This window comes from Oncorhynchus nerka, linkage group LG15 (genome assembly GCF_034236695.1).
Source record: "Oncorhynchus nerka isolate Pitt River linkage group LG15, Oner_Uvic_2.0, whole genome shotgun sequence".
Lineage (NCBI taxonomy): Eukaryota > Metazoa > Chordata > Actinopteri > Salmoniformes > Salmonidae > Oncorhynchus > Oncorhynchus nerka.
Window position 1 is genome coordinate 16,208,399 of NC_088410.1, and position 15,500 is coordinate 16,223,898.

General features: G+C 50.4%; 1 protein-coding gene across 1 annotated transcript in view; it reads left to right on the top strand.

The window, feature by feature from the left end:
- dnm2b (dynamin 2b) overlaps positions 1-13,470 on the top strand; it is a 74,141-nt gene extending 60,671 nt beyond the window's left edge. Inside the window, exons 19-21 of the mRNA XM_065001096.1 lie at positions 3,682-3,908; positions 5,409-5,666; positions 11,932-13,470. Of these exons, the coding sequence (XP_064857168.1) occupies positions 3,682-3,908; positions 5,409-5,666; positions 11,932-11,998 (552 nt within the window). The 3' untranslated portion in view covers positions 11,999-13,470. The remainder of the gene's footprint in view (positions 1-3,681; positions 3,909-5,408; positions 5,667-11,931) is intronic.
- Positions 13,471-15,500: the final 2,030 nt, after the last annotated feature.

The window sequence follows — 15,500 nt, forward strand, 5'->3', positions numbered from 1 at the left end:
TGAGTTTTTCTGCATCATGTTTTGAAAAGACATGTTACAAAGATAGAAAAAAACTGTGCTTGAAATATTTTTGATCTGTTCTGTCAAAAAAGAGATCAGGGTCCAGAGTAACGCTTGAGGTCCTTCACAGTTTGATTTGAGACGACTGTAACAACCCTCGAGATTCAGAGTCAGATCAAACAGCAGATCTCTTGGTTTCTTGGGACCTAGAACTGAGTTCAAAAGTAAAACTTTTGCCTCCATCCACTTCCTTATTTCTGAAACACAGGTTTCCTGGGTAGGCAATCTGGGTGCAGTCTCAGTATTATGATGTGGTCTAAAACCAGACTGGAGCATTTACTATATATTAATACATGATCTGCCTTCAGGAAGGCAGTGAGTTGCTGAGCAACAGCTTTAATAATTTTGGGGGGGAGATTCGATATAGGCCGATTTGTAAAGGCTTTATTGCTTCCAATTTTAGTGGGTTTGGTACACATGTAACCAGTGTGAAATGGCTGGTTCGAGCCCGGGACCCACGAAGCATCGGGGAGCCACTACTTCAAGGTCTCAGAGCAAGTGACGTCACCGATTGAAACGCTATTAGCGCGCACCACCGCTAACTAGCTAGCCATTTCACACCGATTACACACATCCGGAGGATAGGGAGACATTTATTATGTTCAACATAGGAGGGCCAAACACAGGAAGAAGCTCTTTCAGTAGTTTAGTTGGAATAGGGTCCAGTAGGCAGCTGGAAGGTTTAGAGTCCATGACTATTTGTGGAGGAGAGACCTGGGAAGGCTCGGCGTCTCAGACCCCGTAACGGGTGGAGGAGAGACCTGGGAAGGCTCGGCGTCTCAGACCCCGTAACGGGTGGAGGAGAGACCTGGGAAGGCTCGGAGGACGGGTGGAGGAGAGACCTGGGAAGGCTCGGAGGATGGGTGGAGGAGAGACCTGGGATGGCTCGGAGGACGCGTGGAGGAGAGACCTGGGAAGGCTCTGCGCCTCAGACCCCGTAACGGGTGGAGGAGAGACCTGGGAAGGCTCGGAGGACGGGTGGAGGAGAGACCTGGGAAGGCTCGGAGGACGGGTGGAGGAGAGACCTGGGATGGCTCGGAGGACGGGTGGAGGAGAGACCTGGGATGGCTCGGAGGACGGGTGGAGGAGAGACCTGGGATGGCTCGGAGGACGGGTGGAGGAGAGACCTGGGAAGGCTCGGAGGACGGGTGGAGGAGAGACCTGGGAAGGCTCGGAGGACGGGTGGAGGAGAGACCTGGGAAGGCTCGGAGGACGGGTGGAGGAGAGACCTGGGAAGGCTCGGAGGACGGGTGGAGGAGAGACCTGGGATGGCTCGGAGGACGGGTGGAGGAGAGACCTGGGATGGCTCGGAGGACGGGTGGAGGAGAGACCTGGGATGGCTCGGAGGACGGGTGGAGGAGAGACCTGGGAAGGCTCGGAGGACGGGTGGAGGAGAGACCTGGGAAGGCTCGGAGGACGGGTGGAGGAGAGACCTGGGAAGGCTCGGAGGACGGGTGGAGGAGAGACCTGGGATGGCTCGGAGGACGGGTGGAGGAGAGACCTGGGAAGGCTCGGAGGACGGGTGGAGGAGAGACCTGGGAAGGGTTAGGGCTCAGGCTCTGACTCGTTGCTAAATGGGGAAAACTGGTTTCAAGTTTCTATTGGCTGAATGAGCGTCACCGGTTGAGCCGAAAGCATTTCTTTCCAGAAGCTGTGAGAAATTGTCCGGCTGCGGGGACCGTGCGAGGGGATTTATACCACTATCTGTACTTACTGGTGGCACAGACGCTGTTTCATCCTTTCCTACACTGAAATTGACCTTGAGTGTGGACGTTATTAAAAGCGAAAAAAAAAATGTTCGGCAGTTAGCCAAGTAGCAACAAACAGCACGTCAGCATGGAGATAACGTTGAAGTGTGAACCACACGTACACACCAGACTATGTGAACCACACGTACACACCAGACTATGTGAACCACACGTACACACCAGACTATGTGAACCACACGTACACACCAGACTATGTGAACCACACCAGACTATGTGAACCACACGTACACACCAGACTATGTGAACCACACGTACACACCAGACTATGTGAACCACACCAGACTATGTGAACACACCAGACTATGTGAACCACACCAGACTATGTGAACCACACCAGACTATGTGAACCACACCAGACTATGTGAACCACACCAGACTATGTGAACCACACCAGACTATGTGAACACACCAGACTATGTGAACCACACCAGACTATGTGAACCACACCAGACTATGTGAACCACACGTACACACCAGACTATGTGAACCACACCAGACTATGTGAACACACCAGACTATGTGAACACACCAGACTATGTGAACCACACGTACACACCAGACTATGTGAACCACACGTACACACCAGACTATGTGAACCAGACCAGACTATGTGAACCACACCAGACTATGTGAACACACCAGACTATGTGAACCACACGTACACACCAGACTATGTGAACCACACGAACACACCAGACTATGTGAACCACACGAACACACCAGACTATGTGAACCACACGAACACACCAGACTATGTGAACACACCAGACTGTGAACCACACGTACACACCAGACTATGTGAACCACACCAGACTATGTGAACACACCAGACTATGTGAACCACACGAACACACCAGACTATGTGAACCACACCAGACTATGTGAACCACACCAGACTATGTGAACCACACGTACACACCAGACTATGTGAACACACCAGACTATGTGAACCACACCAGACTATGTGAACCACACCAGACTATGTGAACCACACCAGACTATGTGAACCACACGAACACACCAGACTATGTCAACCACACGTACACACCAGACTATGTGAACCACACCAGACTATGTGAACCACACCAGACTATGTCAACCACACCAGACTATGTCAACCACACCAGACTATGTGAACCACACCAGACTATGTGAACACACCAGACTATGTGAACCACACCAGACTATGTGAACACACCAGACTATGTGAACACACCAGACTATGTCAACCACACATCAATCTCTCTCTCACTACTCGTTCCCCCTCTTCTCTCCTCCCTTCTCTCTCTCACTACCCTCATTCCCCATCTTCTCTCCTCCATTCAATCTCTCTCTCACTACCCTCATTCCCCCTCTTCTCTCCTCCCTTCAATCTCTCTCTCACTACCCTCATTCCCCCTCTTCTCTCCTCCATTCAATCTCTCTCTCACTACCCTCGTTCCCCCTCTTCTCTCCTCCCTTCTCTCTCTCTCACTACCCTCATTCCCCCTCTTCTCTCCTCCCTTCAATCTCTCTCTCACTACCCTCATTCCCCCTCTTCTCTCCTCCATTCAATCTCTCTCTCACTACCCTCGTTCCCCCTCTTCTCTCCTCCCTTCTCTCTCTTTCTCTCTCTCACTACCCTCATTCCCCCTCTTCTCTCCTCCATTCAATCTCTCTCTCACTACCCTCGTTCCCCCTCTTCTCTCCTCCCTTCTCTCTCTCTCTCTCACTACCCTCGTTCCCCCTCTTCCTCTCTCCTTCTCTAGGATAAAGATTTCTACCTGTATTCCTGTGGGGAACTGTGGAATTTGATGTACTAATTATCTCCTCTCCTCCTCTCTCCCTCACCCATCCCCCTCTCCTTCACTAGGCTAAAGACTTCATCCATTCGGAGTTGTTGGCCTACCTGTATTCCTGTGGGGACCAGGGCAGTCTGATGGAGGAGTCAGCTGACCAGGCTCAGAGGAGAGATGAAATGTTGAGGATGTACCATGCTCTGAAAGAAGCCCTGCTGATCATAGGAGACATCAGTACAACCACAGTGTCAGCTCCTGTACCTCCACCTGTAGATGACACCTGGAGGACCAAGGAACCCAGGTAACAGAGAGAGATGCACATGTACACACACACACACACACACACACACACACACATGTAAACACACACCTGTACACACACACATGTACACACACACATGTAAACACACACACATGTACACACACACACATGTACACACACACACATGTAAACACACACACATGTACACACACACATAGGTAAACACACACACATGTACACACACATGTACACACACACACATGTAAACACACACACATGTACACACACACATAGGTAAACACACACATGTACACACACACACATACACATGTAAACACACACACACACACACACACACACATGTAAACACACACATATGTAAACACACACGTACACACACACACATACACATGTAAACACACACACATGTACACACACACACACACACATGTAAACACACACACATGTAAACACACACATATGTACACACACATGTACACACACACACATGTACACACACACATGTAAACACACACACATGTACACACACACATGTACACACACACACACACATGTACACACACACACATGTACACACACACACACATGTACACACACACATGTACACACACACACACACACACACACACACACGTAAACACACACATGTACACACACACACACACATGTACACACACATGTACACACACACACATGTAAACACACACATGTACACACACACATGTACACATGTACAGATACAGTTCGCATGTGAAAACACACACTAGGCTCTCACGTGTAAGTTTGTGAAACTGTGAATATAAATATATTTATTTCCCCCTCTCTGTCTCTCTCTCCCCCTCTCTGTCTCTCCCCCTCTCTGTCTCTCTCTCCCCCTCTCTGTCTCTCCCCCTCTCTGTCTCTCTCTCCCCCTCTCTGTCTCTCCCCCTCTCTGTCTCTCTCTCCCCCTCTCTGTCTCTCCCCCTCTCTGTCTCTCTCTCCCCCTCTCTGTCTCTCTCTCTCCCCCTCTCTGTCTCTCCCCCTCTCTGTCTCTCTCTCCCCCTCTCTGTCTCTCTCTCCCCCTCTCTCTCTCCCCCCTCTCTCTCTCTCTCCCCCCTCTGTCTCTCTCTCCCCCTCTCTGTCTCTCTCTCCCCCTCTCTGTCTCTCTCTCCCCCTCTCTGTCTCTCTCTCCCCTCTCTGTCTCTCTCCCCCTCTCCCCCTCCCCTCTCTGTCTCTCTCTCCCCTCTCTGTCTCTCTCTCTCTCCCCCTCCCCCTCTCTGTCTCTCTCTCCCCCTCTCTGTCTCTCTCTCCCCCTCTCTGTCTCTCTCTCCCCCTCTCTGTCTCTCTCTCCCCCTCTCTGTCTCTCTCTCCCCCTCTCTGTCTCTCTCTCCCCCTCTCTGTCTCTCTCTCCCCCTCTCTGTCTCTCTCTCCCCCTCTCTGTCTCTCCCTCCCCCTCTCCGTCTCTCCCCCTCCTATCTATCTCCCCCTATCTCTATCTCCCCCTTCTCTATCTCTATCTCTCACCCCCTCTCCCCTCCCTCCTCCAGCCCCCTCCTCAGGCCAGACCAGCCCCGGCCGCTGTCCCCCTCCTAGTCGCCCGCCGGCAGCAAGAGCCCCCACCGCCGCCCCTCCTCCCTCCAGTCCCCAAAACCCAGCTTTCGGGGCGCCCCTCATCCCCTCTCGGCCCGGACCCCCACCAGTCAACACCTACAGTGCAGCGGACCCTGTCGTCAATGTCCCCCTGATCCCATCTCGCCCAGCCAGGGTACCCCCAGCCCTGCCCCCCGGCATACCCAGGTAAGAGCTCTGCTCCTGGGCAGGCCAGTGCAAACAACCCCACTTACCTCTGGAGGAATGGAGGCTGGAACTGCTAGAACGGTCTATTCTGTCACAATAGGTCACTTTTATTAGTGATGTTACATTCAGAGGGGTGGTTGTGGTAGTGGTAGTGGTAGTAGTGGTGGTAGTAGTGGTGGTGGTAGTGGTAGTGGTGGTGGTAGTGGTGGTAGTAGTGGTAGTGGTGGTGGTAGTGGTGGTAGTAGTGGTCGTGGTGGTAGTAGTGGTGGTAGTAGTGGTGGTAGTAGTGGTTGTGGTAGTGGTGGTGGTAGTAGTGGTGGTGGTAGTGGTGGTGGTAGTAGTGGTGGTGGTAGTAGTGGTAGTGGTAGTGGTGGTAGTGGTAGTGGTGGTGGTAGTAGTGGTGGTAGTAGTGGTTGTGGTAGTGGTGGTAGTAGTGGTGGTGGTAGTGGTGGTGGTAGTAGTGGTGGTAGTGGTGGTGGTAGTGGTGGTAGTGGTGGTGGTTGTGGTGGTAGTAGTGGTGGTGGTGGTAGTAGTGGTGGTGGTTGTGGTGGTGGTAGTGGTTGTGGTAGTGGTGGTAGTAGTGGTGGTGGTAGTGGTGGTGGTAGTGGTGGTAGTAGTGGTGGTGGTGGTGGTGGTTGTGGTGGTAGTGGTGGTGGTGGTGGTGGTAGTAGTGGTGGTAGTGGTGGTAGTAGTGGTGGTTGTGGTGGTGGTAGTAGTGGTGGTAGTGGTTGTGGTGGTGGTAGTGGTGGTAGTAGTAGTGGTGGTGGTGGTGGTGGTGGTGGTAGTGGTGGTTGTGGTGGTGGTAGTAGTGGTGGTAGTGGTTGTGGTGGTGGTAGTGGTGGTAGTAGTGGTGGTAGTAGTGGTGGTAGTAGTGGTTGTGGTAGTGGTGGTAGTGGTGGTAGTAGTGGTAGTGGTGGTGGTAGTGGTAGTGGTGGTGGTAGTGGTGGTAGTAGTGGTAGTGGTGGTGGTAGTGGTGGTAGTAGTGGTCGTGGTGGTAGTAGTGGTGGTAGTAGTGGTGGTAGTGGTAGTGGTGGTGGTAGTAGTGGTGGTAGTGGTGGTAGTAGTGGTGGTAGTAGTGGTTGTGGTAGTGGTGGTGGTGGTAGTGGTGGTGGTAGTAGTGGTGGTGGTAGTGGTGGTAGTGGTAGTGGTGGTGGTGGTGGTAGTAGTGGTGGTGGTGGTGGTAGTGGTGGTAGTAGTGGTTGTGGTAGTGGTGGTGGTAGTGGTGGTAGTGGTGGTAGTGGTTGTGGTGGTAGTAGTGGTGGTGGTGGTAGTGGTGGTAGTAGTGGTGGTGGTTGTGGTAGTGGTGGTGGTTGTGGTAGTGGTGGTGGTAGTGGTGGTAGTAGTGGTAGTGGTGGTGGTAGTAGTGGTAGTAGTGGTAGTGGTGGTGGTAGTGGTAGTGGTGGTGGTAGTGGTGGTAGTAGTGGTAGTGGTGGTGGTAGTGGTGGTAGTAGTGGTCGTGGTGGTAGTAGTGGTGGTAGTAGTGGTGGTAGTGGTAGTGGTGGTGGTAGTAGTCGTGGTAGTAGTGGTGGTGGTAGTGGTGGTAGTAGTGGTGGTAGTAGTGGTTGTGGTAGTGGTGGTGGTGGTAGTGGTGGTGGTAGTAGTGGTGGTGGTAGTGGTGGTAGTGGTAGTGGTGGTGGTTGTGGTGGTGGTGGTAGTGGTGGTAGTAGTGGTGGTGGTAGTGGTGGTGGTAGTGGTGGTGGTAGTGGTGGTAGTGGTGGTGGTAGTGGTGGTAGTAGTGGTGGTAGTGGTAGTGGTGGTGGTAGTAGTCATGGTAGTAGTAGTGGTGGTGGTAGTAGTGGTGGTAGTAGTGGTTGTGGTAGTGGTGGTGGTGGTAGTGGTGGTGGTAGTAGTAGTGGTGGTGGTAGTAGTGGTAGTGGTGGTGGTTGTGGTGGTGGTAGTAGTGGTGGTGGTGGTGGTAGTGGTGGTAGTAGTGGTGGTGGTAGTGGTGGTAGTAGTGGTAGTGGTGGTGGTAGTGGTGGTAGTAGTGGTGGTAGTGGTGGTAGTAGTGGTGGTGGTAGTGGTGGTAGTAGTGGTGGTGGTGGTGGTAGTGGTGGTAGTAGTGGTAGTGGTGGTGGTTGTGGTGGTAGTAGTAGTGGTGGTAGTAGTGGTGGTGGTGGTAGTAGTGGTTGTGGTAGTGGTGGTAGTAGTGGTGGTGGTAGTGGTGGTGTAGTGGTGGTAGTGGTGGTAGTGGTGGTAGTAGTGGTGGTAGTGGTGGTGGTTGTGGTGGTAGTAGTGGTGGTGGTGGTAGTAGTGGTGGTGGTTGTGGTGGTGGTAGTGGTGGTAGTAGTGGTGGTGGTAGTGGTGGTAGTAGTGGTGGTAGTGGTGGTGGTTGTGGTGGTAGTAGTAGTGGTGGTGGTGGTGGTGGTAGTAGTGGTGGTAGTGGTGGTAGTAGTGGTGGTTGTGGTGGTGGTAGTAGTGGTGGTAGTGGTTGTGGTGGTGGTAGTGGTGGTAGTAGTAGTGGTGGTGGTGGTGGTGGTGGTAGTAGTGGTGGTGGTAGTGGTGGTTGTGGTGGTGGTAGTAGTGGTGGTAGTGGTTGTGGTGGTGGTAGTGGTGGTAGTAGTGGTGGTAGTAGTGGTGGTAGTAGTGGTTGTGGTAGTGGTGGTAGTGGTGGTAGTAGTGGTAGTGGTGGTGGTAGTGGTAGTGGGTGGTGGTAGTGGTGGTAGTAGTGGTAGTGGTGGTGGTAGTGGTGGTAGTAGTGGTCGTGGTGGTAGTAGTGGTGGTAGTAGTGGTGGTAGTGGTAGTGGTGGTGGTAGTAGTGGTGGTAGTGGTGGTAGTAGTGGTGGTAGTAGTGGTTGTGGTAGTGGTGGTGGTGGTAGTGGTGGTGGTAGTAGTGGTGGTGGTAGTGGTGGTAGTGGTAGTGGTGGTGGTGGTGGTAGTAGTGGTGGTGGTGGTGGTAGTGGTGGTAGTAGTGGTTGTGGTAGTGGTGGTGGTAGTGGTGGTAGTAGTGGTGGTAGTGGTGGTAGTAGTGGTGGTAGTGGTGGTAGTGGTGGTAGTGGTAGTGGTGGTGGTTGTGGTGGTAGTAGTGGTGGTGGTGGTAGTGGTGGTAGTAGTGGTGGTGGTTGTGGTAGTGGTGGTGGTTGTGGTAGTGGTGGTGGTAGTGGTGGTAGTAGTGGTAGTGGTGGTGGTAGTGGTGGTAGTAGTGGTAGTAGTGGTAGTGGTGGTGGTAGTGGTGGTGGTAGTGGTGGTAGTAGTGGTAGTGGTGGTGGTAGTGGTGGTAGTAGTGGTCGTGGTGGTAGTAGTGGTAGTGGTGGTGGTAGTAGTCGTGGTAGTAGTGGTGGTGGTAGTGGTGGTAGTAGTGGTGGTAGTAGTGGTTGTGGTAGTGGTGGTGGTGGTAGTGGTGGTGGTAGTAGTGGTGGTGGTAGTGGTGGTAGTGGTAGTGGTGGTGGTTGTGGTAGTGGTGGTGGTGGTGGTAGTAGTGGTGGTGGTAGTGGTGGTGGTAGTGGTGGTGGTAGTGGTGGTGGTAGTGGTGGTAGTGGTGGTGGTAGTGGTGGTAGTAGTGGTGGTAGTGGTAGTGGTGGTGGTAGTAGTCGTGGTAGTAGTGGTGGTGGTAGTGGTGGTAGTAGTGGTGGTAGTAGTGGTTGTGGTAGTGGTGGTGGTAGTGGTGGTGGTAGTAGTAGTGGTGGTGGTAGTGGTGGTAGTGGTAGTGGTGGTGGTTGTGGTGGTGGTAGTAGTGGTGGTGGTGGTGGTAGTGGTGGTAGTAGTGGTGGTGGTAGTGGTGGTAGTAGTGGTGGTGGTAGTGGTGGTGGTAGTGGTGGTAGTAGTGGTGGTAGTGGTGGTAGTAGTGGTGGTAGTGGTGGTAGTGGTAGTGGTGGTGGTAGTGGTGGTAGTAGTGGTGGTGGTTGTGGTAGTAGTGGTGGTTGTGGTAGTGGTGGTGGTAGTGGTGGTAGTAGTGGTAGTGGTGGTGGTTGTGGTGGTAGTAGTAGTGGTGGTGGTAGTGGTGGTAGTAGTGGTGGTTGTGGTGGTGGTAGTAGTGGTGGTTGTGGTGGTGGTAGTAGTGGTGGTAGTGGTTGTGGTGGTGGTAGTGGTGGTAGTAGTGGTGGTAGTAGTGGTGGTAGTAGTGGTGGTAGTAGTGGTAGTGGTGGTAGTAGTGGTGGTGGTAGTGGTGGTGGTAGTGGTGGTAGTAGTGGTGGTAGTGGTGGTGGTAGTGGTGGTGGTAGTGGTGGTGGTAGTGGTGGTAGTGGTAGTAGTGGTAGTGGTGGTGGTAGTAGTGGTGGTAGTGGTTGTGGTAGTGGTTGTGGTGGGGAATTGGGATAGTGGTAGTGGTTGTGGTGGGGAATTGGGATAGTGGTAGTGGTTGTAGTAGCGGTTGTGGTAGGGAATTGGGATAGTGGTTGTGGTTGTAGTAGCGGTTGTGGTGATAGTGGTTGTGGTGGTTGTGATGGTAGTGGTTGTGGCAGTGATGGTAGTGGTTGTGCTGGGGGGTTTGGTGGTTGTGGTGGTAGTGGTTGTTGTGGTGGTAGTGATGGTAGTTGTGGTAGTGGTAGTGATGGTTGTGGTAGTGATGGTAGTGGTTGTGGTGGGGGTTTGGTGGTTGTGGTGGTAGTGATGGTAGTGGTTGTTGTGGTAGTAGTGATGGTTGTGGTAATGATGGTGGTAGTGGTTGTGATGGTGGTAGTGATGATAGTGCTTGTTGTGGTAGTGATGTTGGTGATGATAGTGGTTGTAGTGGTTGTGGTAGTGATGTTGGTGATGATAGTGGTTGTAGTGGTTGTGGTAGTGATGATAGTGCTTGTAGTGGTTGTGGTAGTGATGTTGGTGATGATAGTGGTTGTGGTAGTGATGGTGGTGGGGGGTTTGGTGGTTGTGGTAGTGATGGTGGTGGGGGTTTGGTGGTAGTGGTAGTGGTTGTGGTGGGGGTTTGTTGGTAGTGGTTGTGGTAGTTGTGGGGGTTTCGTGTATCATGAGTTGTGGGAATGATACATATATTTTTCTCTCCTCCCTCCCTCTCCTTCCACCCTCCCTGCTTCCCCCATCCCACCTTCCCTCTTTCTCCATCCCTCCCTCCCTCTCCCTTCCTCCCTCTCTCTCCATTCCCCTCCCTCCCTCCTCTCCCTCCATCCCCCTCCCTCCCTCCTCTCCCTCCATCCCTCCTCTCCTCCCTGCTTCTCTCCATCCTCCTCCCTCCCTCCTCTCCCTCCATCCCTCCCTTCCTCCCTCTCTCTCCATTCCCCTCCCTCCCTCCTCTCCCTCCATCCCTCCCTTCCTCCCTCTCTCTCCATTCCCCTCCCTCCCTCCTCTCTCTCCATCCCTCCCTTCCTCCCTCTCTCTCCATTCCCCTCCCTCCCTCCTCTCCCTCCCTGCTTCTTTCCATCCTCCTCCCTCCCTACCTCCTCTCCCTCCATCCCTCCCTTCCTCCCTCTCTCTCCATTCCCCTCCCTCCCTCCTCTCCCTCCATCCTTCCCTTCCTCCCTCTCTCTCCATTCCCCTCCCTCCCTCCTCTCCCTCCATCCTTCCCTTCCTCCCTCTCTCTCCGTTCCCCTCCCTTCCTCCTCTCCCTCCATCCCTCCCTTCCTCCCTCTCTCTCCATTCCCCTCCCTCCCTCCTCTCCCTCCCCCTCCCTCCCTCCTCTCCCTCCATCCCTCCCTCTCTCTCCATTCCCCTCCCTCCCTCGTCTCCCTCCATCCCTCCCTTCCTCCCTCTCTCTCCATTCCCCTCCCTCCATCCCTCCCTTCCTCCCTCTCTCTCCATTCCCCTCCCTCCCTCCCTCCCTCTCCCTCCATCCCTCCCTCCCTCTCTCTCCATTCCCCTCCCTCCCTCGTCTCCCTCCATCCCTCCCTTCCTCCCTCTCTCTCCATTCCCCTCCCTCCCTCCTCTCCCTCTATCCCTCCCTCTCTCTCCATTCCCCTCCCTCCCTCGTCTCCCTCCATCCCTCCCTTCCTCCCTCTCTCTCCATTCCCCTCCCTCCATCCCTCCCTTCCTCCCTCTCTCTCCATTCCCCTCCCTCCCTCCCTCCTCTCCCTCCATCCCTCCCTCCCTCTCTCTCCATTCCCCTCCCTCCCTCGTCTCCCTCCATCCCTCCCTTCCTCCCTCTCTCTCCATTCCCTCCCTCCATCCCTCCCTTCCTCCCTCTCTCTCCATTCCCCTCCCTCCCTCCTCTCCTCTCCCTCCATCCCTCCCTTCCTCCCTCCATCCCTCCCTTTCTCACTCTTTCTCCATTCCCCTCTCTCCTCTCCCTCCCTCTCTCTCCATTCCCCTCCCTCCCTCCTCTCCCTCCATCCCTCCCTTCCTCCCTCTCTCTCCCTCCTTCTGTCCTCCTCTATAACAGAAGACCCCCAGCGGCCCCAGGCCGGCCCACCATCATACGCCCTTCAGAGCCTTCACTGCTGGACTAGACAGACAGACAGACAGAATGAACACTTACCACTCTTAATGTCCTTTGACTACAAAGACACACTTTGCGTAACATTAATGTTTTATTCCCTAACATGATTCAAGCCTGTCTTTCATGTATTCTCTCTTAATATTCATATTGTCATGTTATTGTTATTTCATGTATTCTCTCTTAATATTCATATTGTCATGTTATTTTTTTCATTTAAGCAACACTATGTACTTTTGATCACATAGTTTTTTTTATAGCTTTGTTACAATGTTTAATACCTTCAATGTTTCAAAGGGATTGAGAGAGAGAGAGAGAGAGAGACAAATGAAACCTACATTTTTTTGCTTAACTCTAACTTACTTTAATGAACTTAGTTCAAACCGGTGGATTAGACAGAATTTCAAATCAAACAGGTTTAAAATACGGAACAGATTTTTGTGAATAATACTTCTTCACATGGAAGCACTTATTCCATTGTTTTAAATAACAAATACACTCCATAATTAATAACAAAATACTTAGTTCTTTATACTGTTTGAAATGTTTCTAACCTTCTTACTGGATCATATGTACATTTGTATTTTTAGATCTGATCTTCAATATCTATGCAGGAATATTACAGTAAGTCCTTTCTAGCTTGCAGCTTTTTGAAATTCATTTTGATGAAATGCTAATTATGCTATAAAATCTGAATGGACAGGAATTGACACCAACCCTGTAGTCAATAGAGATACCAGGTGTCTCGTCAGTTATCAATGTTAGTAGTAGATAGTTGTTAGACAAGAGATTCAATCAAAGATGCGTTGTCGATAAGCTCACTGCTGTTAGGGAAGACACTGCACGTGACTTTTAAAAGGTCATCATCCGCTGCGTTTACCGCAAATCTCTGCAAACATCTTGGAAATTCCCTTTAAAAGGATCACTGTTGAGTGTTGTTTGCTTATCGCTTCTTTAATTCAATCCCGGCTTTTAGCCCAGTCTATTGTAAATGGTAGTTTGCTGTCAATCTGGCCTCTGCTTCCTGAATAGACCATTCAAAATAGACCTGGTTCCTGAATGGACCAATCAAAATGGACCTGCTTCCTGAATGGACCATTCAAAATGGACCTGTTTCCTGAATGGACCAATCAAAATGGACCTGCTTCCTGAATGGGCCAATCAGAGGGGGTAGTGCACCACATAGTGAATAGGATGCCGTTTCAGACTCTTTGCATTGTTTTTAAAAAATGACTTTTTCTATTTTTCTAAGTGCCTCTTACCTGTGGCTTTCCTATTGGATGAACAGATGAATGACATGATACGTTAACAAAGGAATGAATCACTGGGTGAACGAGGAATGGTAGAATGGAACAGTAGTGAAGAAGGTGGATAAAGACGGTAGAATGGAACAGTAGTGAAGAAGGTGGATAAAGATGGTAGAATGGAACAGTAGTGAAGAAGGTGGATAAAGATGTGATATGGAATAATAAAGAGTTAAAGGGACTGAGGTGGTGGCTGGTCTTTTTGTCCAAGTATATATTTCTCACTCTCTCTCTCTCTCTGTCTCTCTCTCTCTCTGTCTGTCTGTCTCTGTCTGTCTGTCTCTCTCTGTCTCTCTCTCTCTGTCTGTCTCTCTCTCTCTCTGTCTGTCTCTCTGTCTCTCTCTGTGTTTGTCAGTAAGAGGCAACAGTCTGTGTGTTTGTCAGTAAGGGACAACAGCAGTCTGTGTGTTTGTCAGTAAGGGACAACAGCAGTCTGTGTGTTTGTCAGTTAGGGACAACAGCAGTCTGTGTGTTTGTCAGTTAGGGACAACAGCAGTCTGTGTGTTTGTCAGTAAGAGACAACAGCAGTCTGTGTGTTTGTCAGTAAGAGACAACAGCAGTCTGTGTGTTTGTCAGTAAGAGACAACAGCAGTCTGTGTGTTTGTCAGTAAGGGACAACAGCGGTCTTTGTTTTTGTCAGTAAGGGACAACAGCGGTCTGTGTGTTTGTCAGTTAGGGACAACAGCGGTCTGTGTGTTTGTCAGTTAGGGACAACAGCAGTCTGTGTGTTTGTCAGTAAGGGACAACAGCAGTCTGTGTGTTTGTCAGTTAGGGACAACAGCAGTCTGTGTGTTTGTCAGTAAGGGACAACAGCAGTCTGTGTGTTTGTCAGTTAGGGACAACAGCAGTCTGTGTGTTTGTCAGTAAGGGACAACAGCAGTCTGTGTGTTTGTCAGTAAGGGACAACAGCAGTCTGTGTGTTTGTCAGTAAGGGACAGCAGCAGTCTGTGTGTTTGTCAGTAAGGGACAACAGCAGTCTGTGTGTTTGTCAGTAAGGGACAACAGCAGTCTGTGTGTTTGTCAGTAAGGGACAACAGCAGTCTGTGTGTTTCCAGTAAGAGAGAGGGAAGGTGGGTGAGAGGGAGGGAGGGTGGGTGAGAGGGAGGGAGGGTGAGAGAGAGAGGGGGTGGGTGAGAGAGGGATTATGGCCATAGAGTGGCCTGCTCTCTGCAGGTCATTCACTAGGTCCCCTGTGTGGTTCTGGGAATTTTGCTCACTGTTCTTGTGATCATATTGACCCCACGGGGTGAGATCTTGCGTGGGGCCCCATATCGAGGGAGATTATCAGTGGTCTTGTATGTCTTCCATTTCCTAATAATTGCTCCCACAGTTGATTTCTTCAAACCAAGCTGCTTACCTATTGCAGATTCAGTCTTCCCAGCCTGGTGCAGGTCTACAATTTTGTTTCTGGTGTCCTTTGATAGCTCTTTGGTCTTGGCCATAGTGGAGTTTGGAGTGTGACTGTTTGAGGTTGTGGACAGGTGTCTTTTATACTGATAACAAGTTCAAACAGGTGCCATTAATACAGGTAACGAGTGGAGGACAGGGGAGCCTCTTAAATAAGAAGTTACAGGTCTGTGAGAGCCAGAAATCTTACTTGTTTGTAGGTGACCAAATACTTATTTTCCACCATAATTTGCAAATAAATTCATTTAAAAATCCTACAATGTGATTTTCTGGATTTTTATTCTCATTTTGTCTGTCATAGTTGAAGTGTACCTGTGATGAAAATTACAGGCCTCTCATCTTTTTAAGTGGGAGAACTTGCACAATTGGTGGCTGACTAACTATTTTTTTGCCCCACTGTAACATGTAGATATAAATACCATAGATGATATATAACATGTAGATATAAATACCATAGATGATATATAACATAACATGTAGATATAAATACCATAGATGATATGTAACATGTAGATATAAATACCATAGATGATATATAACATATAGATATAAATACCATAGATGATATGTAACATGTAGATATAAATACCATAGATGATATATAACATATAGATATAAATACCATAGATGATATGTAACATATAGATATAAATACCATAGATGATATGTAACATGTAGATATAAATACCATAGATGATATATAACATATAGATATAAATACCATAGATGATATATAACATGTAGATATAAATACCATAGATGATATATAACATGTAGATATAAATACCATAGATGATATATAAC